The sequence below is a fragment of the Vitis riparia genome, chromosome 15 (genome assembly GCF_004353265.1).
Source record: "Vitis riparia cultivar Riparia Gloire de Montpellier isolate 1030 chromosome 15, EGFV_Vit.rip_1.0, whole genome shotgun sequence".
NCBI lineage: Eukaryota > Viridiplantae > Streptophyta > Magnoliopsida > Vitales > Vitaceae > Vitis > Vitis riparia.
The window spans coordinates 9,819,857-9,844,872 of NC_048445.1; the positions used below are offsets into that span (position 1 = coordinate 9,819,857).

Sequence of the window (25,016 nt, forward strand, 5' to 3'; positions counted from 1 at the left end):
CTCTGAGCAGATACTTTTATAACTATTTAAATAATGTTAAATTTGAGACAATTTTATTTTATTAATTTTTTGAGCTTATTTAATTGTATATATTTTTATGATGATTTACATAATATTTTTATCATTTTTTGAATTTTCTAATTAGCTTATTTTACGTATCACCCGATACCAAACAGATACACTGAGACCAATACGCTTCGGGCCCCTCCGAGTCAATGATCGATACCGCGACTTTGAACCATGATCTCTAGTTTTTTTTCTCCATTTTTTTTTTAAACTTCCTTCTTAAGATTCCCCCATACAACTCCATTTTCATGTAGTCTCTCTGCTTTGGAAAATCCTTCAATCCCTCTCTTGTAATCTGTCTCTCTTCCTTTTCCAATGCTTTCTCTCTTTGCCCATCAAAGCCCTTTAATTTTCAACAAAAATCCAACCTCTCTCTCTCCTTCTCCATGCAGTCCACCGGTTCCCCATTTTTTTCTTTTTTCTTTTTATAAATATAAATAAAATAAACATTTAAAAAAAAGAAATAAAATAAATACAATAAAAAATAAAATAAAAATAAAAAACAATATAAAATAAATAAATAATGATGATGATGATGATGATGATGATAATAATAATAATAATAATAATAATAATAATAATAATGCTAATAATGATAATAATAATAAGATAAGATCATTAATCACATGCAATTTTCTGAAAATAAATAAGTAGATGAATAAATGAATAAAAATAAGAAAAATAAATAAATACATGCATATAATTAATAATCTAAATATTAAACTAAAACACAATAATAAATTAAATTAAAAAAAAAACAAAATATCAAATTGACAGGATTAAATATCGAAAATTCATCTCAAGCAATCAAAATCAAAATCAAAATCAAGTTAAATATTCACCAAATCTCAAAAATCAAGCAATCAAGAATTTAATCTTAGGGAATTAAACCCAAAAAAGCATCTAAGTGACCTAGGTGAAAAAGTGTCTAAGTGGAAAGTGTCACGGTGAATTAGGTTGAAATTAAACTAAGGAGGTGTTTAAGTGATCAAAAATGTGCTAAGTGACCTAGAAGGTTTAAAAAGTGTCTAAGTGATGTAGGGTGATTAGAAACGTGTAAGTGACCTGAGAGTGTACCTAATGGGCCAAATGCATCTAAATGAGCCCAAGGTGCAAAAGCGGGCCTAAGGTAGTGCCTAATGGATTGTTAGGGAATTATTGTAAAGTATGAAACGAACATGGACATGTGCTAGTAGTAGGACAAAATGGAGGGTTTACAGTTGTCTCATTAATTTTAAATTTAATAAAATGTTAATAAAATTTCACTAATATTTGATATTTTGTTTATATTTATATTTTCATAACTAAAAAAATAAGCTCACAATAATTTTCTGAATTAATAATTAATGATGCCAAAAAAAAAAAGTGAAAATACTTAAAGTGGTGTTTGGATAGGAGGATTTACGGGCCCTTCGGTTGGACTGCGATATAATCCGTGGATTAGGCTGCTCAGGGTCCTCGACCAGGCGCCACTCTTGCTCTCTTTCAGGTATACGTACAGGTACGCTAATCTCTCTCCTTCTCAACGTTGTAGATCAATAAAATGCTTGATCTTCTGAGTTCGGTTTCTCGGGATTGTAGTTGTTTTTCTTCTGAATCAGACATTTCTGAATTTACTTCATTGTTAAGAGTGTATATTGATCTTTGTGGTTTCCGGGTTTTGTTTAGTGTCGGATGATGTGCTCAAGGTGTTTGATGGAAAACCCAGCTAAAATTTTTGATGATTTACACCAAAGAAGCGTTCTTTAACAAAAACTGACTTGTGATAAGGGTAGAAACTGACTTGTATCCATAAGAATTTGGGTACATTAACAAAAAAAAGGAAAAAAACCACCCAGAAAATCCAAGGCAAGGCTTTACTGACCCAGGACTTGGAAGGGCTCCATCACCTCTCTTTTTCTCATCTAAACCCTTGGTTACAGCTAAACAATAATGGGGTTGTTTGGGATTATTATTATTATTATTATTTTTCTGAGGTTTTTGACATGCAAATTCCTTGCATTCTCAATTTTATTTTATTTTTATTTTTAATTTGGGGATTTTCGGATTGTGGTACTCTATTTGTAAATTTCTTGCTGAAATTTTATCAGAGGCACATAATTCAAGAATGTGGGGTAAAATACTGATTGCCTTCCTTTCATGGGCTTAATAGTATCTAAACGAGGGGCAAGTCTTTATTTTTTGGTAGGTATTATGGCAACCATTAGAAATTTGAAGATCAAGACAAGTACATGCAAACGCATCATTAAGGAGTTCCATTCCTATGAGAAAGAGGTTGAAAGAGAAGCTGCAAAAACTGCGGATATGAAGGAGAAGGGAGCTGACCCTTATGACCTTAAACAACAGGTATGCCCAGGTCCTTCTCATTTTCCAAATAGCATCATGAACTTGGTGTTATATATCTTAAGGTTATGTTTGGTTCCTGGAAAGTATTAAGTAAAGAAAAAAATACTAAGGAAAATTATTTTCTCATGTTTGATTGTCCGGTAGAAAATACCAAAGAAAATCAAATATAATTAAAACTAGTTAGAAATTTATGCATTTTCAAATTATTTAATCTTTATATTGAAGAGTCAAAATAAGTGACATAAGTTTGAAGTAATATATAAAAATAATTTATTGACTTTAAATTTATTTTTCGTTTTCCTTCTCTCTTTCTTTCCTTCTAGTTTTCCTTTTGATTTTCTTTTTATTGCATTTTCCTTCAAATTTTCTTGGAACCAAATATAGCTTAAATGTTCTAAGAAGTTGAGAAAAGCAGTTTCTGTGCCTAATAGAATCTTGAAGTTTTCTTGGTTTTATTGGTGGTTCAAATATTTATAATATTGAATTTTTTAGCATGATTAATTGTTGCCTTGTTACTGTCATTCTTATTCATGTTGCATTTTGTCATTTATTATGTGGTATATGATCTATAGTTGTTAGTTAACATGTCTGTTTGAATATGTATGTCCTATCTATTCCTATTAGTGGTAAGTTGATCATAGATTAGATAGGCTTTTCATTATTAGCTTCCTGGTTTTAAATTTATTACTTGTTGAATCATCTAGTTTCAGTTTACCTTTTTTGCTTCCCTTCTCATCAACCATATTTATTTAGAAATTTGTTATAAGTACCAGAAGTTCCAATTTAATCCATTAAAATGTGAGTTATTCTTTCAATGTTTTTAGGACTAGTAGGATAATTATGATTTCCTCAACCACATATGAACTTATCCACCTTGTGTTCTATTTACCTAACTCTTAATTTCCTGGCAACCGATTATTCAGAAGTTTTATTTTACCTTTAGACACATATTGTCATCTTGGTGCCTGATGCAAAAAAATGGTTCAACCTTGTTATCCCTTTCTTCTGTTACATGTAGCCAATTGTGTGTGTTTTTTTTTTCATCATAATAAACCAGCTGATTCTGTAATATGTGATGTCTGTTCATGGTCCAACTAATAAGTAATCACTTTCTCTTGACCTAATTAAAGTTTGGATTTTTTTTTGATTTGCAAAATCAGACCTTTGTATAAACTATGAAATTGATGGCAGAACTGAAGGATCACACAGAACCAGTGCTGCTTTTAGGAGCTTTGTTTTTTTAGTCATCACCATTAGAAAAATCGTTCCTTTAAGATGTATTGTTCCAATAATTTCAGGTCATTTGATTGTGAAAATCGGGTATGAGCATGTTTCAAGCACTTTAAGTTGTTGAGATCTCTGGGCTTTACCATGAAACTCTTGTTTCTCTCCACTTTTAAATGTTAAAGAAGTGGTTTCTTCTAGGCTTTTCAAGTATACTGTTTGTTGTGTATCTTGCCAAAAGAAATGGAACAGGATGTTTACTCTTCATGTTGTGTTTAACATGAAAAGTTTTAAGAATGCATCTTACTGCTGCATGCAAATGTTTACTTGGTAGTTTTAAGAATGCATCTTACTGCTGCATGCAAATGTTTACTTGGTAGTTTTAAGAATGCATCTTACTGCTGCATGCAAATGTTTACTTGGTAATAAATTCCCCACGCATTTCCTTGTACCATTTTTTTGGCTAATGAGGGACTTATGTATGATGAGCCTGGTCCAAGCTTTAAATCTTATTATGTCACTGTAGTGGCACCTATTAATATCCAGAAAATTTCCTTGGATGCTTCATTGCCTTAGTTGGCAAAATGCAACCCTGTGTATTATTTTTTGTATGGCTTTTTCCCTGCAATGTGATTTAAATTTGATTTTGATACAATACACCATTACTAATTGAAGTGAAGAAGCAGAAATCAATTTTTATTTTGTGATATATTTTGTAGTATCCTGTTTTTTCACATCAAAACCCCCTTTATCTTCTTGATCATTTGGGCAGGAAAATGTGCTGGCTGAATCAAGGATGATGATTCCTGATTGTCGCAAGCGCCTGGAGGCCTCACTAGCTGATCTAAAAGGAACTTTGGTATGATAAATTTTATATAGATTCTTTAGATGCTGAATTTCATAGTCAATGGGCTAATATACTTAAGGTCATGGTTGATGTTTTCAAAACCAAATTATTCGCCGAATCTGTAGAAAGGACCAGGCAAAGTTCTGGCAGTTCTACTGTATTGGTCTATAGGCTGATGCATGATAAATGATTTATCCAAAATAAAGTATAAAAGTCAAATGTTAAACATCCCCCTTTTTTTTTTTTGTGTCAACATGATACCTGCATATTCATTGATTAAGCCAATAGTAAGTACGATTCCTCTACCATGTTGTTTGAGGTAACATTGGTGTCCACTTAGTGAGATGATTCCTTTCTGCCAAGTCACCTCAAATAGTAAGTACGATTCCTCTACCATGTTACCTCAAAGTAAATATGATTTTTCTCTACCATGTTAGGCTTATCAAGGACAAATAGTAACTATATATTATTAACTAAGCCAACTGATACTTTATTCTCTCTTTGCAACTGTTTGAAATTTACCCTTTTTTTTATGCTCCTAAAAGATCCTTAAATTTGTTGAGGACAATATCATAGAATCTATTATGATTAAGTCAATGCATTGTGGGGAAATGTTGGGGTGAGAGAGAGAGAGAGAGAGAGAGAGATTCTATTATGATTGATTAAGTCAATGCATTATTTTTATGTTAAGAGATTCACCTTTTTGGATGTGCATGCCACTTTCCTTTTTTTTGGTGGGGGTGGTGGTGGTGGGGGAGTTTATTTTGTATATGGGTGTGTATGGGCATATGACTCAGCTAAATGGTTGTTGGTTTGAATGCATGTACCAAAACCAAATTACAGTGGTTTTAACATAGAATGGTTCCCCGGCTGTATCTGAACTGAAGAATGGTTCAGCTGACAGTTTGGGTGGTTGAATTGCTTGGAACTTTGATCATAGTTTGTTCGGCCCCACAACTAGGTACCTGAAATTCGATTGTTTGGTATATGCAAAACTGCATGGTTTTGGCAGTCAGAAACTAGAGGGAAATGACATTCAGTTTTGTTTTCCATTGTCAGCTGTATCCTATCCTCCCTGATTGAGCTGTAACTGCATAACTGCAACTACAAGTACATTTTTATTTAAAGTGCTTTTAGTTGAAGTGTTTTCTTTAGAAGCATTTTTGGGAGAATCACCTATCAAGTGCTTCTCTAGGAAGTATTGCAAGTGATTTTTTAAGTTTTTAAAAAGTACTTTTTAAATTTTTGCCAAACATCTGATTTTTTAAGTGTTTTCTGAAAGTGCTCCGAACAGGCTCTAAGTTGGGCTCAAGTAAGATTTTGAAATTTGACATATTCCAGCAGGGGTATTGTGTTACAAGGTCCTCTATTGAGTCCATTATGAATTGTTCATTGTCCCTTTATATATAAATTGTGGTTAAGATTAGAGGTTGAGGTGAAACTTAGTAACATAACCAGGGTAATTGATAAGATACATCCTAGCAGGGGTGAGTGATGCAGGGTTAGCAACCAACAAAAGTGGTCTTGCCTCCATCCCAACTTAAGGCACAGGTGAATCTCAAATGTAAGAAGCCAAAAATAAGAGTATCTGAAATACATAAAGGTCTTGTTTATTTAAGGATGATCCCTACCCTAAATCAAGCTAGAAATGTAAGAAGCTAGAATGTATTGTATATATAATCCTAGTAATTTATTGTTGTGGTTGCATGAAGTTCACTGTTACAGTAGTGTGCTACATAATAAAATTTGATAAAACAAAAATATACTAATATTGACTCTTCATTTTATTTCTACATAAACTGAACCCCATATAAACTATAATATTTTAATTATAAATAATGTCTCAAATTATCATGTTCTGCATCATTCTACCCCAGTTTTGCAGTTTGCATTGGCATCTTTGGGCACAAGAAATTATGATTTTGACTCAACTTGATTTTTTTTCCCTATTTAGCTGACTCTGCTTGGACTAATTCAATGGTTGAGATGGCTTGGAAAACAAACCCATTCTTGGATTGTTTCTGATAATGAAAAATCAACAGTGTTCTACCATTCTCATCCACCATTTTTTACTTCCTCAAGTTAACCGCTATCCCTTATGCTTCTTTGTGCTTGTATCAATATCCTACTTTCCACTTAGCTCCTCTGTTCTGACAATAGTGTGATGAGTTTGGCTGGTGATAAAGCTAAGCGTTTGGGTATTTCAGTATACTGAGTGTAGCATTGAGAGGTTGGGCTGAAAAGAACTATATTTGTTGATGAGAGGGCAACTTGACTGGGTAGTTGAATAAAAACCAATATTCCTTTGATCATAGCCCTTAATTTGTCAAAAGTCATATATGTCACGTCTGTAAGTGATGGCATGTGGTCTGAGTTCTGTGCATAGGTAGACAGTCCATATCTTATGAATACTTGACAAACAATACATTGGTAGAGGCACCAGTGTGACCCCTCTAATGTTCAAAGTCAAAAAAGGAAAAGGAGAAGGAAAATTATTGAAACTTGCAGTGATGAGGATGAATCTTCAAGATATATATCAAGAAAGGGAATTAGTATTAGTTGTAATTAAAGTAGGATTAATATTATTTGGAATTAAATTAGGATTAATATTTATTGGAGTCTAATTAGGATTAGCTAGTTGAGTTATAATATAATTAGAATTTGAGTCATGATAGGTTATTAGAGTTCTGATAGACTTTGGATGTTATAATTAGAATTAGAATCATAATAGGTTATTAGAGTCCTAGTAGACTTTGGATTTCTTAGAGAAGCCTATAAATAGGCTAATCAATGTAAATCAAAGAAATGAATTTGATGAATAATATTATACTTTCTTTCATTGCAAGATTGCAACCCTCAATGGTTAGACTTCAGTGATTTTCTTCTAGGTGAGACTCCTAGAAGGCCTTAGTGAGACTCTAAGGTTTTCCATCTTTTCTTCATTCTGTCTTCTTTCTCTCTATTTCTTATCTTATAATTTTCTCTACCATCAAATTTATTCTTTATTCCTCTCCTTACACCCTAAAAGTAAAACCCTAGCCCACCTACCCTTGAGTGTAGGCAACCATCCTAGGGTTGTCCTACATCATGCAGCCTTCTGGTCACTTGGCTCTTTTGGTTGATGAGGGGTGTCTTTTATATTCTTGCTTCAACCATGGTTTAAGACCCAATCCCTCTAGTTAGGATGTTTGGGTTTCTTGCCACGTGTTAGTGTGTTTCCAAGTGACTGCATTCCTATGCATTCTTTCATCCTTGAACAGTCATGCGGGGAGCTTGAATACCCCAAGCTTGTCATGCTTACCCTCTAGGTTCTCTTTGCACCACTTAGCTCAAGCTCCGAAGGTGTTTTAGACTACTGGCTGGAATCTATCTCCACATATCAAGCATAAACAGGTGTCTCCTCAATGTTGTCCATTCTCATGTAGGCATTGTACATTATTCTTAGGATCATGGTTTTACTGTATAGAAAGGTTAAAGCCTGACAAACTCCACTTTGGTACTGAAGATGATTCAGGATGACATTCAAATACCCTTTAGGCTAAGAGTTCTGCAAGGAAGGTGATGGGATGTGCAGATATAGTGAGAAAGAGGGACATTATTCAAAAATAGAACAGGAGAAGAAGAATAGAATTAGCAAAGCTGGAGTGCAAATATGTAACAGCCCTCCCTGAATCAACACTGTCCGATTGTTAATGAAAACGAAATTGGGCCATTTAATTGATATGGAAGAAAAAGAAAATTGATATAAGTACTATTTGAAACATGATAGAATGATCATCCTTGTGTTGTTTCCTAATCCCCACTAGGCCTCTGCCTAGATGTTATGAATCATGTTGCATAAACACTTTTTGGATGCTAGAATGAATGCCATGCCAATATAAAATAGTTGTTCAATTAATAGAGCTAAAGCCAAGTTTAATGAAACACATTTTGCTAAACAAAATGCTTGATTTCAGGCTGAGTTGGAGGAGTCAAACCAGAAAGAGGGCCCAGAAATCGAGGATGCTCGAAGCACCATAGCAGAGGTTGATAATTTTTTTCAAACAACAGAGGGGTAATATTCAAGCCCTAGTGAGCAGTGTCAAGGAAGGGGGTTAGTTATCTGTTCATGGTACTGGAATTTGTAGGGTGTGCTTTTCCTGTCACACCAGGGGGCATGTGATGCTTTTCTGATGGGGTTTTTCGGATGTTGCTTCTAAAAAAACATTTATCTGCCTTGTATTTGCTTGTCTGAAAGTTATATGAAACATAGACTTGGTAGTTTCACCAGCATATCTTTCATAGGTGCAACACTCTGCTGTTAATTTTTCGTCTAAGAAGCAGGTTGTTTATCATTTGGGTTTGTTTCAAAGAAAAAATGAAGATCTTCAAAGAGGAGGGTCCTTCATAGAAATGCCATTTTGGTATGGGTATGCAATGTTATGGAAGTATTCGACCGTGATTCATTCATTTTCTTTCATGAAGGTTTTAAAGTTAAAGTTGAAGTCAAAATCACAACTTTTAGAAGACGATATCAATAATGTAAAAGTTTTATTAAACATGAAAATTGAAGTTGGTTCAAAGTTAGAATTTTTAAAAGATGAAACAGGCATAGAAGCTTTTATCGAGCTTAAGAAAAACTTGTGGCTCCTCAAAATCCAATCAAACAAGGCTTAATTTGTTGTTTTCCAAAATGAACCATTTTTAAAGTTTGTAAGCATTTTCATACAAAAATTAATTAGCATTGGGCCATTGTTAATCTAAAAAGCATTGTTTACTATGGAATACATTGTTCAAAATACTTTCAAATGCATGTTTTAATTATTTATTTTTGGTTATATTTAAACACTAGTTGATTCTTTATGAAGGTGTTTCTAATATAGGGGTGGATCCAATGAATGCCCAGAGCATGCCCCCTTGAATTTAATTTTGCATAAAGGGATTCAAACCCTTTCATGTGAATGTGTCAAAATCCCCTTGTTACCACTAGGCTCCATATACATTTTATTCACTTTTTGCTCCCCTTGATATTAATAGTTAGATTTGCCACCCATCTTATTTGTCAAAAGTGCTTTTATTAGAGCATGATGTAGATTGTGTATTCAAATCCTAACAACATCAACATTTAAGAAAATTAGTTAACAATTAAGCTTTTAAGAAAATTGGTTTGATCGGTCAAAAACAGTAAGGAATAGGAAAAGGAAATGTAGTGTTAGAGTATGATATATATATTATGTAATCAAATATCAACAATAAAAGCTTTCAAGAAAATTGACTTGTAAAAAAACAGTAAGGAGTATGAAAAGGGAATGTATTTTCTACTTTTTTTTATTTTTTATTAATAAAAATAATAAACTAAAGTATTAAATATTAATTGCATCATATAACAACCTTAATATTCAATTTATAACAAATATAGTTATAAATAATCTTAAACACTCTTAATTTGGTGTATAGAAATTTTCATTGTCTGACTTGAAATAGAAAGATAGAAACAAATTTTGGAAATAGCCTTAGTAAATTACCTCTAAGTTGGCCTTCTAATCTAACGTATGAAGTAGTCACATCACATCACATCTCTTTACTATATCCCTAATCAAATGGTAATCCACCCTAATATGTTTAATAAACTTAAGAAACATAAGATTAAGTGCAATATATATAGCCATAATAGATGGGCTGGTAGCTCAAAATTTGGCCCAAGTTCAATACTTTTTAATTTATATATATACACACAAAATATTCATTCTTGCTATCCATTTTTAGATATTTGAGAACATGACAAACTGCATTCTAGTGCACTTGTATAGAACTCTCCATATATTGACAAACAACACTCACAATAAAATTAATATTAGGACAACTCATAGTCAAATTTATGAATTTTTAAACAAGACTTCTATATCTTCTTGTATATGCAAAATCTATTGTATCTACTATGTCTAATTGTACATTAGGATTAATGGGTGTATTTATAGGTTTAATTAGCATACAAGTCTCAATCAGTAAATTTTATACATGTTTTCTTTGACACAATTCCAATCCCTTTTTGCCATGAGCAACTTTAGTTGCCCAAGAAATATCTAACCCTAGGCTTTTAGTTTGAAAATTATTTTTCAAATGATGTTTCCATCTCTTCAATTCCACACAAATCATTGCTAGATGCAAGTATATTGTCAACCTAAACAATTAAATCCACCAAACCTAGCCCATGTATTCTTTGCTAAGACAAGATAATCAAAGTGATATCTAGAAAAACCAAGAGAGATAAGCATTCCACTAAACTTATCAAATCACACCTAAGGGGATTGTTTTGGCTCACATATGGCTTTATTCAACCTACACAACTTTCTTAACTCCTCTTGAGCAATGATCTTATATGATTGCTTCATACAAACTTCTTCCCACAAATCACCATATAAAAACACATTTTTGACATCAAGTTAGTGTATAGGTTAGTTAAAGTGAACAACCAATATGTTAAGATTCTAACTAAATCAACCTAAGGAAATCACGCTGTAGGAGGGGTGAATAGGGTGTGGTTACTTTTTGCAAATTTAAAAATTATAAAATGCAACTAACAATTATATGCAATTATATAGTAATATAATGGAAAAACAATTTGTGTATATATATATATAAAAGAGATTAAGGAAGAGAAGTTGCAAACCCTAGTTTTTATGGTGGTTTGACATAACTTGGTCTATGCCCCTTTCCTCAAGTTCCTAACCGAGTGAGGGTTTCACTGACAAGACTTCTAGCCCAAGCCTTCAAGCTTTACAATTGGATTATAGTTCTAATCAACACTCTTGAACCTGTGGCTTCAAGTACCCTCTTGAGTTATGGTTCCAAGCAACCTTTACAACAAGCCTTTTCAAGACAAAGTCTCCAACTTTTTCCTTTAGATTATGGTTCCAAAGCACCCTCACAAGATATAGAAATGAAGAAAGGATTCCTAATTTACAATATTTACTCAAGTGGAATATAAAGAAATTGGGGTTGAATGGTATACTAAGATGAAATACAAGTTTGAAAGCAATTGCACCCTAAAAACGCTCCTTCAACGCTCAAGTAATTTTCAAAAATTGATTTAAAGCTCTTCCTTTATCAATACAAGAACTTTGGAGCCTTTAACTAGGAGTTGAAAGCTCAAAATAGCCATTAGACATAGTTTGGAGTCGACTAATCGGTTCTACTAACTACTAACCATTAGATGGTGAAAAGTATTGAAAGTGACCATTAGGTAATAGGAGCTTAAGCAATCAACATCAATTTGACTAGTCCCCAACCACTTGAGGTTACACCTCAACTGGTTGAGATAAGTTTCTACCACTTTGAAAATTTTCTTCAACCAATCGACCTCTTGGTTCAACTAGTTGACCTCTTGGTCCAATTGGTCAACCTTTTGGTTCAACTAATCGACCTGTTGGTTTAATCGGTCGACCTATTAGTTCAACCATTGGTTAAACAAAAAGAAAAAGTGAGAAAATAAAGTATAAATGACATTTAATTACTCAGATTGTTTCAATATGAGAACTTAAGATTAAAAGATCATTTTTAATGATAAAATTCATATCAAAACATGAATTTTTATTTTTGAAACAATCAATCTCATTTTTTTGTATTTATAAAAATCATTAAAAATAATGCATAAATGAACTTTATAGTTTTTGCAACTTTGATGATTCCTTAGGGAAACCCAACTAGACAATTCATTGTCATTTCGAAAAACTTTTTAACTATGAATAGAATTTACAAAGTTGTTTTCGTTTATAACTATTATCCATCCAATTTATAAAAGAATGAAACTGATTTAGGAATTAGTTAGATGATTTTAGGTGTTTAGGTAAAAATGAAATGTGGAATATTAATGCATAATAACCTTGCAAAGAGATACTAGAAAATAACTCTTGATTGATATTCTTATTCTTCTTGATTTTCCTTTGGATTGATTTATCTTTATGATTATTACTTTGATAACCTTCTTACCTAAACAAACTTAGGATAAATCATTAGTTCCAAACCTTATTTTGTCATCATCAAAATCAAGATTAACTAAACATTGGTTCAACACAATAAAATTTATAAATGCACTGAATTGAGTTTGCCTCAAGTGAAAAAAAAAAAGTACTTGGCATTGTATGTTTGTGTGCATCCTTTGACAATCAGTTGTGCTTTCAACCTCTTAGTAGTACAATTTGATGGTATTTTGACAACAAAGATCCACTCATAACCATAATTTGTTTGTTTTTTCTTTTCTTTTCTATAAAGCAGTTAAATTCTATGTGCCATGATTACGAAAAGAATTCATCTCCTCTTCCATAGTAGTTTTCCAAGATTGATGAGAACAATCCTCCTGGTAAGTCTTAAGAATAACAATAGTTGATAAAAAAAAATAGAATAAAGGATTGCAAAGGAAAAGAATGAGAGATAGAAGAAAATAAAGTAGTGACAGTACCATAATGAGCCAAAATAACCATTAGTGTAGAATTAGAAAATTGGATCACTGGTTGAAGACTTTGATAGAGAAAATAATTGCACTTTTCCTGTGTAAGCATAAAAGAGTACTAATACTAGTAGAAGAAGAAACCATAGACTTTGAAGAGTTCTCCACTTTGTAACATACCATCTAACTTGCCCAAACAAGTTTAACAAACTTATTCTAGTAATTCTTTAACACATGATTAGTGTTACCTCAGTGCACAACCTATATCTATGACCTCGACCATTTCTATTGTTGGGAATTGTCCCAAATTCCCAATTAGTAAAGATTTTTTTTTTTTTTGTAAAGAATATTGTATAGAATATTTTCTAAGTTAATATATTATTGTAATACTAGATTTCCTTATAGCATAAGGAAAGTTGTTAGAAATATCTGTATAAATATTCTAGGTCACGAGGAGAAAAAGTTATGAGATGGACCTATAGGGACTACACGAGGTGAATAAAGATGTGAAGAAGAACATGAGATACCCGGTGGAGCGAGAGAGTTCATAGTAAGGTATTGATATAAGGAGTGGCGAAACATGAGATGTTTCGAGAACCTAAGAATTGTATCTGGTTTTATCCTCTGCAATATTTTTTATTGTATAGTGGAATTATTCTCTCTTATCCGTGGACATAGGCATGGTTAGCCAAACCTCGTGTACCATATGTGTGATTGTTTTATCTTTGTGTTCTTGAATTAACCTTGTTAGCATGAAATCTTCCATTATCACAACAAATTGGTATCAAAGCTAAGGTTATTAGTCCTAGAATGACAACAATGGTTGAGGTTGAGAAGTTTGATGGAAGAAACGATTTCAGTTTGTGGCGTGTCATATTGTTTCAACAAAGGTTGTCCAAAGCATTAAAGGGTAAAGAGGCTTTACCAACAATGGTGTCTGATGAAGAGAATGATGAACTTATGGAGAAAGCACATAGTGCTATTCTATTGTGCTTGGGTAATGAGGTGTTTCATGAGATTGTAGAAGAAAATACGACTACCAAGTTATGGTTGAGGTTGGAAAGTTTGTACATGATGAAATCTCTTACAAATCGCTTGTATTTAAAGAAGCAATTGTATACTCTCTAGATGAAAGAAGGTATGCCCATTAAACCACTCAAACTCTTGGAAACTACGTTCACAATCATTAGACCACTCAATCTTAACCCCTTTCTAAGTCAACCTAGTCAGAGGTAGGGCAATCTTAGAAAACCCCTCAATAAACCGCCTATAATAACCATCCAGTCCTAAGAAACTTCGAATCTCGGCCACAATATTAGGTCTCCTCCAATTTGACACGGTATCTACCTTTCCAGGGTCAATAGAGATGCCATCCTTGGTCACCACATGCCCAAGGAAAGAGACTTTATCTAACCAGAACTCACACTTCTTTAGTTTAGCATCCAATTGCTTATCTTTGAGAGTCTTCAATACAATACCCAAATGGCACTCATGCTCTTCCCTACTCTTTGAATACACCAAAATATCATCTATAAAAACCACCACAAACTGATCTAGATATGGCTTGAATACCCTATTCATTAAGTCCATAAAAGCAGCAGGTGCATTAGTCAAACCAAAAAACATAACCAAAAACTCATAATACCCATATCTAGTTCGAAAAACAGTCTTGGGTACATCTTCACTTCTAACCCTTAACTAATAATAACTAGATCGAAGTTCAATCTTAGAGAACACACATGCACCTTGAAGTTGATCAAACAAATCATCAATACGAGGAAAGAGATACTTGTTCCTCACCGTCCTTTTATTCAACTCTCTATAATCAATGCAGAGTCTCATAGATCCATCATTCTTCTTTACAAATAAAACAGGAGCTCCCCAAGGTGAAACACTAGGCCTAATGAAACCCTTATCTAACAACTCCTGAAGTTGAATCTTCAACTCCTTAATCTCTATAAGTGTCATCCTGTAAGGGGCCTTAGAGATAGGAGTTGTCCCTGGTGCCAAATCAATGGTGAACTCCACCTGCCTCTCTGGTGGCAAGCCAGGTAGATCATCTGGAAAGACATTAGGATAGTCCCTTACAATGGGTATGTCTTCCAACTTTAAATCATTTTCCTCATTCACAACATAAGCTAAAAAGCCTTGACAACCTTTCATGTGCAAAAAACTAGCTCGCAAGGCTGAAATCATACGTAGTGGTTTGTCCACATGTTTCCCCTCAAAACTAAAATAAGGCTGACCAGGAATGCTAAACATCACTCTTTTCCTAAAACAATCAACACAAGACAATCTCTAAGCATTTTACTGGTCACAACAGAAACTCTCATAGGAGTAGCAACAATCAAATCAAAGTCTATGCTAGCAATATGCATAACTAAATTAGTCACTAAGAAGCTAAATAAGCAAATCAGAATTGTAAGGAATAAAAGGAATCAGACTAGATGAAGTTGAAACTTAAACTAATGCGTCACTCATCTATTCCCAAAGGTCAACTAAACAAGTTCCCGTCAAGATCACAACCTAGTGTTCTAATACCACTCTATCACGCCCCAAGACCCACTCCAAGGACGTGACGGTCATTTCACACCTCAAACCCGAAAGCTTAAAGTGTAACCTGACCTAAACAATCATATTGTAACTGGAAGTAACCAATTACCAAATACCTGTTCAGAGTAGTAGAACAAAATTCTAAAATCTTCAAACTTAACTTTAAAACTAAGCATCCATTATCCAAATAGATTGCAAACTCAAATAAATCAAGTGCTAACAAATTTTCGTAATCTCCAAATCTCAACTTCAAACTTATCAAAAAAATATTTAAAAGCTCAATATCTAAATAGCTTCCAAAAACCAAATAATCCAAATGAACATAAACTTATAAGCTAACAATGTCCAAAAATAACATCCTAAGCAAAATCCTAATGATAACCATTCCCCGACCTAGCCATCACTCCTCGCCCAAACTAAGGGTACTAAAAAATTATCAACAAATAGGAATGAGCTCAAAGCCCAATAAATAACATTAATGCAGTCCATGGATAAAATATTTCAAGTTCACTTGAAAAATAAGAGATATTATAACTAATTATTTTCATAAACCTTTGAGTTAGTTTTGCCAATACATTCAAAACTTTTAACTGTACACTTTCATTTCTGATTCAAACATTTTCATATCAAATTCAATCACAACATTCAAATTATTTATTTACTCTAGTCATCAAACATTTTCATATCAAATTCAATCAAAACATTTAAATTATTTATTTAATTTGGTCATCAAACATCAAATGGTGCCCAGTTAGGTGGGACTTTTCAAATAGGTGGTTAGCCTCAAATTGTTCATTTAAGATGGACGGAACCAAACACTACTAGTACTAGTAACCTCTAACCAAACCCCTAGAGGCTGGGGTCCAAATCAATTAAATTCCCCACCAAGAAATGTAAAGGTCAACTATTATATCCCGTTGACAAGGGCCAAAAAGTCAAAAGTCAACTATTATATCTCATCGACAAGGGCCAAACAAACCAGAGTAAAACACTTATTTCAATTATTCAAATTTGCAAAACATAATATCTCCACATTTCTATGTTATAAACAAAATGTAAGGTTCTAACAAACTTTTCATGCAAAACATATTTGATTCATGCATAAAACGAATAATAACTCAAAACGTTTCCAAATGATGTATATAAAAATTTGTTTCTAAAAAAAACCAACTGCATTAATTTCCCTTACCTCAAAAGAAGTCCTCAAAAACTTTGGAGAAAAATAATCCTGAAAATTTACTCTTCACCTAACAAAATATAAGAGAAATAATCATTACTATTTATCTAAAATTATAGGTTTGACAATCCTAAAATTTTAGGTATTCAAATTAATGTTTTTAATTATGAAAGATAATTTAATCTATTCCTATTTTAGAAAAAATAATAAATTTCTAATTCATATAAAACTTAATTTTATTTTCAATTTATTTCTTGGGACGTAACTTAATTTAATTAAACTACAATTTATTTCACTAATTAAATTTTATGCTACTTATTAACTAAATTTTTTTCATTAATCTAATTATAATACTATAAATTTAACTAATTTGTATTTCACCTTATTTATTTATACATAGTTTATTCTACCACTTTCATATTTTCCAAACACAACTACTATAACACTCACACGACTATCATTGTAATATCTATAAATATGTACATACCATCCACCTACTCACACACTCCACGTGCATGCCTCTTATTATTATTATTAATATTATTATTTTCACCCACCCACTCACACACTCCACATGCATGTCTTTTATTATTATTAATATTATTATTATTTTCCTCATTCCTTTATCTTTTAGTTCCCACACGCATGCAACTTTTTTTTTTTTTTTTTAATTTTATTACTTAGATCTATTCATCTAAGAAATTTTGAATTTCCTTATTTTCACAATAGAACAACCTATATTCCTAATTTCAATATTTTGACCTAAATTTTTTAAAATAAATTAACCCTAGCTTAAAATCGAAGTCTTCCAAAGAATCATTTTTTTTTTTCATCTAAAAACTTAAGATTTCTCAATTTCCAACAATAAATCAAAATCTTAAATTTTCAATATTTTGACATTAAAACGATTTTTTTTTTAAAAAAAACTAACCCTAATCTAGATTTGGATTTTCCAAAAAATATCTAATGTGTTTGAAATTAACTAATGAATCTAAAATATTAATCTAGGGGTTAGAATCTTACCTATAGAGATCTGTTCTTCAAACTCTGAAATCCAACTCCAACCTTACGTTATCTGGAATTATGTGAATAGGAACACTATTCAGAAAAGAACAGGAAGAACAAAATTTCTAATTTATATCTAGGGTATTTATTTGAAAATTACATTTTTACCCCTCTTTCATTTTATTAAATTAATCAATTAATTAATTATTAATTTAATTTAATTTAATTATTATTAATATTTTCCTAAATTACCCCTTAAAAAAAAACTTGGCCATTACATGATGAGTTTAATAAACTATCATGGATTTGAGGAATATTGATGTTAGAATTGATGATGAAAACCAAGTCATAATTTTGATGTGTTCCCTACCAAATTCTTATGAGCAATCTTGAACTCAAGGGAGTTGAAGAAGAGGGTGTTCGAAAGTAGAGAAAATGACTCAAGTGAAGGTTTGATGGCTAGAGGGAGAACATGAAAGAAAAATAATGGCAGAAGAGGTCAATCTAGATCAAAGTTCAGGAGAACAACAAATGTTTCAAGTGCAAGGACACTAGGTGAAAAATTGTCCAGATCGTAAAGGAAAAAAAAGAAGAAAAAACTTTTAATTCTAGTGATGTAGTAGTTGTAGAAGAAAATTCAAATACTGCAGATTTTCTTTTAGTTACTGTTACAAACTCGGGTGATGAGTGGATTCTTGATTTAGGGTGATCCTATCATATGTCTCCCAATAGGGATTGGTTCAGTACCTACCAACCTATAGATGGTGGGAAGGTTCTCATGGGAAACAATGTAGCCTGTAAGGTTGTTGGGATAGACACAATTCAAATTAAAATGCATGATGGCATTATAAGGACATGAATTGATGTAAGGCATGTTCTAGAATTGAAGAAAAAATTGATTTTTTTTAGGGACATTTGACTCCAATGGTTGCAGATATGAAGTTGGAGGTGGAGTTTTGAGGATTTCAAAGGGTGCTCTTGTTGTGATGGAATGAAAGAAAATTAATGGTCTCTATACATTGTAAGGTAGCACGGTTACAAGTGCAGTTGGAGTTGCAGTTTCAACCTCAGAATCAATTATAGAGACTACTAGATTGTGGCATATGCGACTTGGGCATATGAGTGAGAGAGAGTTGACAATTTTGAGCAAACGAGGTTTTTTTTATGGACAAAAAATAGGAAAACTGGACTTTTGTGAGCATTGTGTGTTCAGGAAACAATGCGGGGTGAAATTCAATGTAGGTGTTTATAGAACTAAATGCATTTTGGATTATATCCATTTGGATCTTTGGGGCCCTTCTTAGGTTGTATCACATGGTGGTGGAAGATATATGTTGACCTTTATTAATGATTACTCTAGAAAGGTCTGGGCATATATCTTGAAGCATAAGAATGATGTATTTGGGAAGTTCAAGCAATGGAAAGCCATGATTGAGAAGCAGATTGGAAAACAAATCAAGGGCTCGAGAACTAACAATGACATGAAATTTTGTGGGAAAAAGTTCAATGAATTTTGCAAGAATGAAGGTATTGTGAGACACCGCACAATTAGGCATAGTCCACAACAAAATGATGTTGCAGAATGAATGAATAAAACTCTTTTAGAGAAAGCACGATGCATGCTTTTGAATGCAGGGTTGTCAAATGAATTTTGGGTTGAAGTAGTAAATTCAGTTTGTTACCTTGTGATCTCCTTCAATTCCTATTAATTGTAGGACTCCTGAAGAGGTATGGTCTAGTTTCTCTTTTAATTATGCTAATTCAAGAATTTTTTGTTGTCTTGCTTATGTTCATGTGAATGAAGGGAAGTTGGAACCAAGAACAAAGAAGTGCATATTCTTAGGATATGCTAATGGAGTGAAATGGTACAGGTTATGGTGCCTAGATTCAAAATTCTCCAAATTTCTTATCAGTAGGGATGTGACTTTTAATAAGTCTACAATGTTGAGTCCTTGGAAGAAGCAACTTCATACAGAAAATGACCTTGGTGTAAGAGAAAATGTGGAATTTGTGACTAAAGCTTCAGAAACCATAGAAAAAGTTATTTCAATAATGCCAAAGAAGGAAGAAGTGCAACCTCTTGATGATAAAGAAAATGCACCACAAGAGCAACAATATTGTTTTACTAGAGATAGAACAAAGAGGTAGATTAAACCACCACAAAGGTATGTTTATGCAAATTTGGTTACTTATGCACTTATTGTGATAGAGAACATTGAAAATGAGGAACCTCAAACTTATCATGAAGCCATCACTAGTAGAGAGTCTACACAGTGGATTGTTGCTATGAATAAGGAAATTGAATCTCTTCAAAAGATTTGCACTTGGAAACTCGTTGAGAAACCTAAAAATCAAAAGATTGTTTGTTGGAAATGACTCTTCAAAAGAAATGAAGGAATTCCAGGAATGGAAAATGCTAGGTTCAAAGCACGCTTGGAAGCAAAAGGCTACACACAAAAAGAAGGTATGAACTTCAATGAAGTGTTTTCTCCAATTGTGGAATATAGCTCAATCAGGGTGTTACTTGCTATGGTTGCTTTACTTTATTTAAAGTTAGAGCAACTTGATGTCAAGACTGTTTTTCTACATGGTGAGTTGAAAGAACAGATTTATATGCATCAACCTGAGGGATTCATTATTTCGGGAAATGAAGACCATGTTTGTTTATTAAAGAAATCTCTTTATGGTTTAAAGCAATCTCATAGACAATGGTATAAAAGGTTTGATACTTTTATGATTGGTAATGGCTACCATAGGAGTGAGTATGATAATTGTGTTTATCATAAGGAAGTGTTTGATAGTTCTTTCATTTATTTATTATTATATGTTGATGACATGTTAATTGCCTACAAGAATATGTCTAAGATCAACATGTTGAAAACTCAACTTCAAGGAGAGTTTGAAATGAAAGACCTTGGAGCTGTGAAGAAAATATTGGGTACAGAGATTCATAGAGACTGAAAAACAGAGAAATTGTTATTATCACAGAAAAGTACATCGAGAAAGTGTTAGAATGCTTTGGAATGCAAGCAAATCTAGTGAGTACTCCGTTAGCGGTTTACTTCAAACTCTCTAGTGTTTTATCACCATAGTCTGAAAAAGAGAGAGAATACATGTCACATGTTCCTTATGCTAGTGCAGTTGGGAGCATTTTGTATGCCATGGTCTGCACTAGGCTAGACATTTCACTTCTAGTTAGTGTGGTGAGTAAATATATGGATCGTCTTAGAAAGATCCATTGGCAAGTAGTGAAATGGATACTTTGATACTTGAGAGGAACATCACATGTTGGCTTAGTATATGATAAAAATATTGGCATTTCTGGGGGAATTGTTAATTATGTTGATTCTGATTATGCTAGAGATTTGGATAGAAGAATATCTCTAATAGTGTATGTATTTACTTTATGTGGTAGTGTTATTAGTTGGAAAACAACTTTGTAATCTACAGTTGCTTTGTCAACCACATAATACATGGTAGCCACAAAAGTAGTGAAAGAAGCTATTTGGCTTAAGGGTTTGGTTGGTGATTTAAGTAGTGAATGAAACTGTTTGGCTTAAGGGTTTGGTATAGCCAAAGTGCCACACATTTGACTAAAAATCATATTTTTTCATGAGAGAACCAAACATATTGATGTCAAAATGCATTTTATTAGGGATGTGATTGCATAAGGTGCTATTGTAGTGAAAAAAAATCCCTACGATGGACAATCCCGCGGATATGATGACTAAGTCTGTTCTTACGATTAAGTTCAAGCATTGCTTAGACTTTATTGGTGTTAATGGTATCTGAAGGCTCCCTATGGGGTATGAGAGTGAAGTAACTTGAAGACTTTCGAGTTTGTTTGAATCTTGGGAATTTGAGCCAAGGTGGAGATTGTTGGAAAGTGTCTCAAATTGTATTTTGAGTTAATTTGGAAAGTCATTGATAGTTTCCTGATAGAAGATATTTATCTTGAAAGTGGGTTTCTTATTATTATAGGAAATATCCTATTATGAGATCTTCTATTTAGGAAAAGATATCTTTGACAATTATACACTTTGTTTCCTATATAGAAACCTCCTTTGTAATTAAGAAAAAAATTATAGGAATAGATTTCTGACCAAAATAGTCAGTCTTTTTTTGGGTATAAATTGGGGCTTTGAGATTTGAGAGTTTGGAGAGTTGTAATTTCTTTTAACAATAATGAAGGTTTTTCTTCTTTTTCACCCATGAATGTAGGCTTAAGGTCTAACCACATAAATCGTTGTGTTTTATTTTTTTCGTTTTTCTTATTCTTTTATCTCTATTATTATTTTTTTGTCGTGATTTGCACAACAAACTAGTATCAGAGCGTGGGTTGAAGATTTCTAGAAGAGTAAAAGATTATAGAGCACACAAGATGAAGATAAATGAAATTTTAGTTGAAGGTGAAGTTGATTGCTCTCTCGTGGTGACATGATACAAAAAGCTTGTGTCACAGAGAGATTGAAGATTGACTTCATGGAATTTGGTCCAAGGTGGAGATTGTTGGGAATTGTCTCAAATTCCTAATTAGTAAAGTTTTTTTTTTTTGTAAAGAATATTGTATAGAATATTTCCTAAGTTAATATATTATTGTAATATTAGATTTCCTTATAGAATAAGGAAAGTTGTTGGAAATATCTCTATAAATATTCTAGGTCATGAAGGGAAAAAGTTATGAGATGGAGATGAGCTTGTAAAGACTATACGAGGTGAATAAAGATGTGAGGAAGAACAAGAGATACTTGGTGGAGTAAGGAGGCTAGTAGTAGAGTATGGATACAAGGAGTGGGGGAACATGAGATGTTTTGGGAACCCAATAGTTGTATCTAGTTCTATCCTCTGTAATATTTTCTATTGTATGGTAGAATGATTCTCTTTCATCTGTGGATGTAGGCATGGTTGGCACAATCACGTTAAAACCTCATATACCATATGTGTGATTTTTTTATCTTTGTGTTCTTGAATTAACCTTGTTTGCATGAAAGCTTCTATTGTCACAACAACTATATATCTCTCTCCACCCCTTTCAATCTCCACCTCAATTAGTAGATCCACCTCTCTCACAACAATTGAAGTAATAATAGTTGCAACTTCAATGTTTGTCATAGAAAAGGACTCCATAGAAGAACCTAGACTAATATATTGAAGGAAAAAGTGGACATTACTCATAATTAGTAATGGTTTAGTAGAGAAGATATTATTCTTAGCATTAACATAACATAGACTTGGATTTGAGAGAAAATTTGCCACTTTGAATTCTTCTTATTGCTTTTATAATAGGTTAATATCATTAGTGATACGATTATACACATTGAGCTTCTTCCACATACCTTGTAGTTGGCCATAATATTCACAAAAAGAAATCTCATTCTATGTAAGAAAAACAAAAACTTGAATAAAACTCATAAAGCCTCAATATATCTTAAGGGTATCTTTTTTCAACTATGCTTCTCAAATTTGTTTGGTAGTGTTAAAGAACATAACAATAGTAGTGATATTAGGCTCCATGGTATTCCATAATAAATTCATGATTATTGAGTTATCTCTATGCCATTGTTCACTGCCCTTTGAATCATTAGGAGAAAGATTATAAACTAAAAATTATTGTAACCTATCCTTTGTCCTAAGATATCCTTCATGGCTTTAGACTATAATAGATAACTAAATTTATTCAACTTTATCGTAGTAATTTAAATATTGATATTGTCTTGAGTTCAACTTTAGGCAATGAGATAACCATGAAGCCATTTGAACAAATGATAGGTTGAAGTAACTTATTTTACCAACACAATAGGCAAAAAGCAGTGTTCAATTAAAATTAGTTTGCAACTAAGAGCTAAGGTTTGGAACTTGCTGTAATGCCATACTAAATAACAAGAAATAGAAAACAAGAATGTGTTTTCTTTTTCTCTTTCATTGTTTTAATTAGAAAAATAATAAACTAAAGTAACAATCATTAGATACCACACCTTTATAGCAACCTTAATATTCAAATTACAACCTCTCATAAATAATCTTTAACAACTTTTATGAGAACTATTTCTCCAAACCGCCCTAATAATACTATAATTACATTGATTTCATTCTAAACATGCAAAAAAAAAAAAAAAAAAGGAAAAGAAATGCAAGATTGCATAATATTATGTCCCAAATTACTATCTAAGTGCCAAAAGTTAATTGTTTACGCACCCATAAACTACCTTTTAAGTTTAGCTTAACAATTGGTTGGGTAATTACGAAGAGAAAAAGAATAATCTATGCTATGTTTTCTCAAAAATGATTTACCTACAAATTTGTTGTACCTAAATACTATAAAAGATTTGAGATAACTTTTAATTTCTAATTTTTAGCGGTGCAAAAAAGGTTTGTGATTGCCTTAATGGGTTAGCATGTTTTTAGGTGGGCTAGGTGTGCCTAAATGGGTTAAAGTGTTCTTAGGTGGGCCAAATGTGCCTAAATAGGTTAAGATATCCTTATATGGGCCAAACTATGCCTAAATGGGCTAAGTAACCTAGGGTGATTGAAAAAGTGCCTAAGTGACCTAAGGTGATTAGAAAGGTGCCTAAGTAACCTAGGGTGATCAAAGAGGTGCCTAAGGGCCTGTTTGGTTCATGTTTTCAAGAATTGGTTTTTGTTCTTCAAAACAAAAAACACAAAAAATTTGTTTGGGGAAGGGGGTAAGTTTTTGTTTTTTGTCTTCTCAAAAACCACTTTTTTTAGAACAATAAAAAGATGTTTTCATTGTTTTTTCACTATTAAAAGCATAGATTGTTTTTCGTGTTTTATCTTCCTTATTTTTATGTTTTCCTAGCTGCTTTTTATGTTTCCACAAAGGTGAGCTCCACCGAACTACCATATCCCCACCTGCAACCCATTTCTTCTTCATTAAATTATTGAAATTAATATATTTACACATGGTTACAAAATCATCATTTGTTTAAGAAAATTATAACTGGTATAAAAATTTCAAAATGAAATAATTTTTTTAATTTAAATGAATTGTGCATATGAAAATTATTTATATATTTATAATATCAAGTTAATGAAAGAAAACATTTTATTAATAAAAAAAACTTTCAAATATGTTTTTTTTGTTTTACTTATTCTAAAAAACTTTTTTTATTAACTTAATCAAACATATTTTTGTTTTTGTTTTTGAGAACAAAAACCATTTTACAGAATTCAATTCCCAAATATTTTTTTTTTTTTTTTTTTTTTCTGAAAACACAAAAAACTGTTTTTAAAAACTATTCTCAAAAACTGTTTTCCAAAACAGTTTTCAAAAACAACAACCAAACAGACCCTAAGCATCTTAAGATGATCAGAAATGTGCTTAAGTGTCCTAGAGTGTGCAAAAAAGTGCCTAA

The 25,016-nt window shown here is 32.3% G+C and overlaps 1 protein-coding gene across 1 annotated transcript; it reads left to right on the forward strand.

The window, feature by feature from the left end:
• Nucleotides 1-1,464: 1,464 nt before the first annotated feature.
• On the forward strand, nt 1,465-8,817 carry LOC117931611 (tubulin-folding cofactor A). Its single transcript, XM_034852596.1, has 4 exons — nt 1,465-1,567; nt 2,255-2,412; nt 4,409-4,495; nt 8,440-8,817. Exons 2-4 carry the CDS (start codon nt 2,260-2,262, stop codon nt 8,539-8,541), a joined length of 342 nt encoding a protein of 113 aa, XP_034708487.1. The 5' UTR covers nt 1,465-1,567; nt 2,255-2,259; the 3' UTR covers nt 8,542-8,817.
• Nucleotides 8,818-25,016: the final 16,199 nt, after the last annotated feature.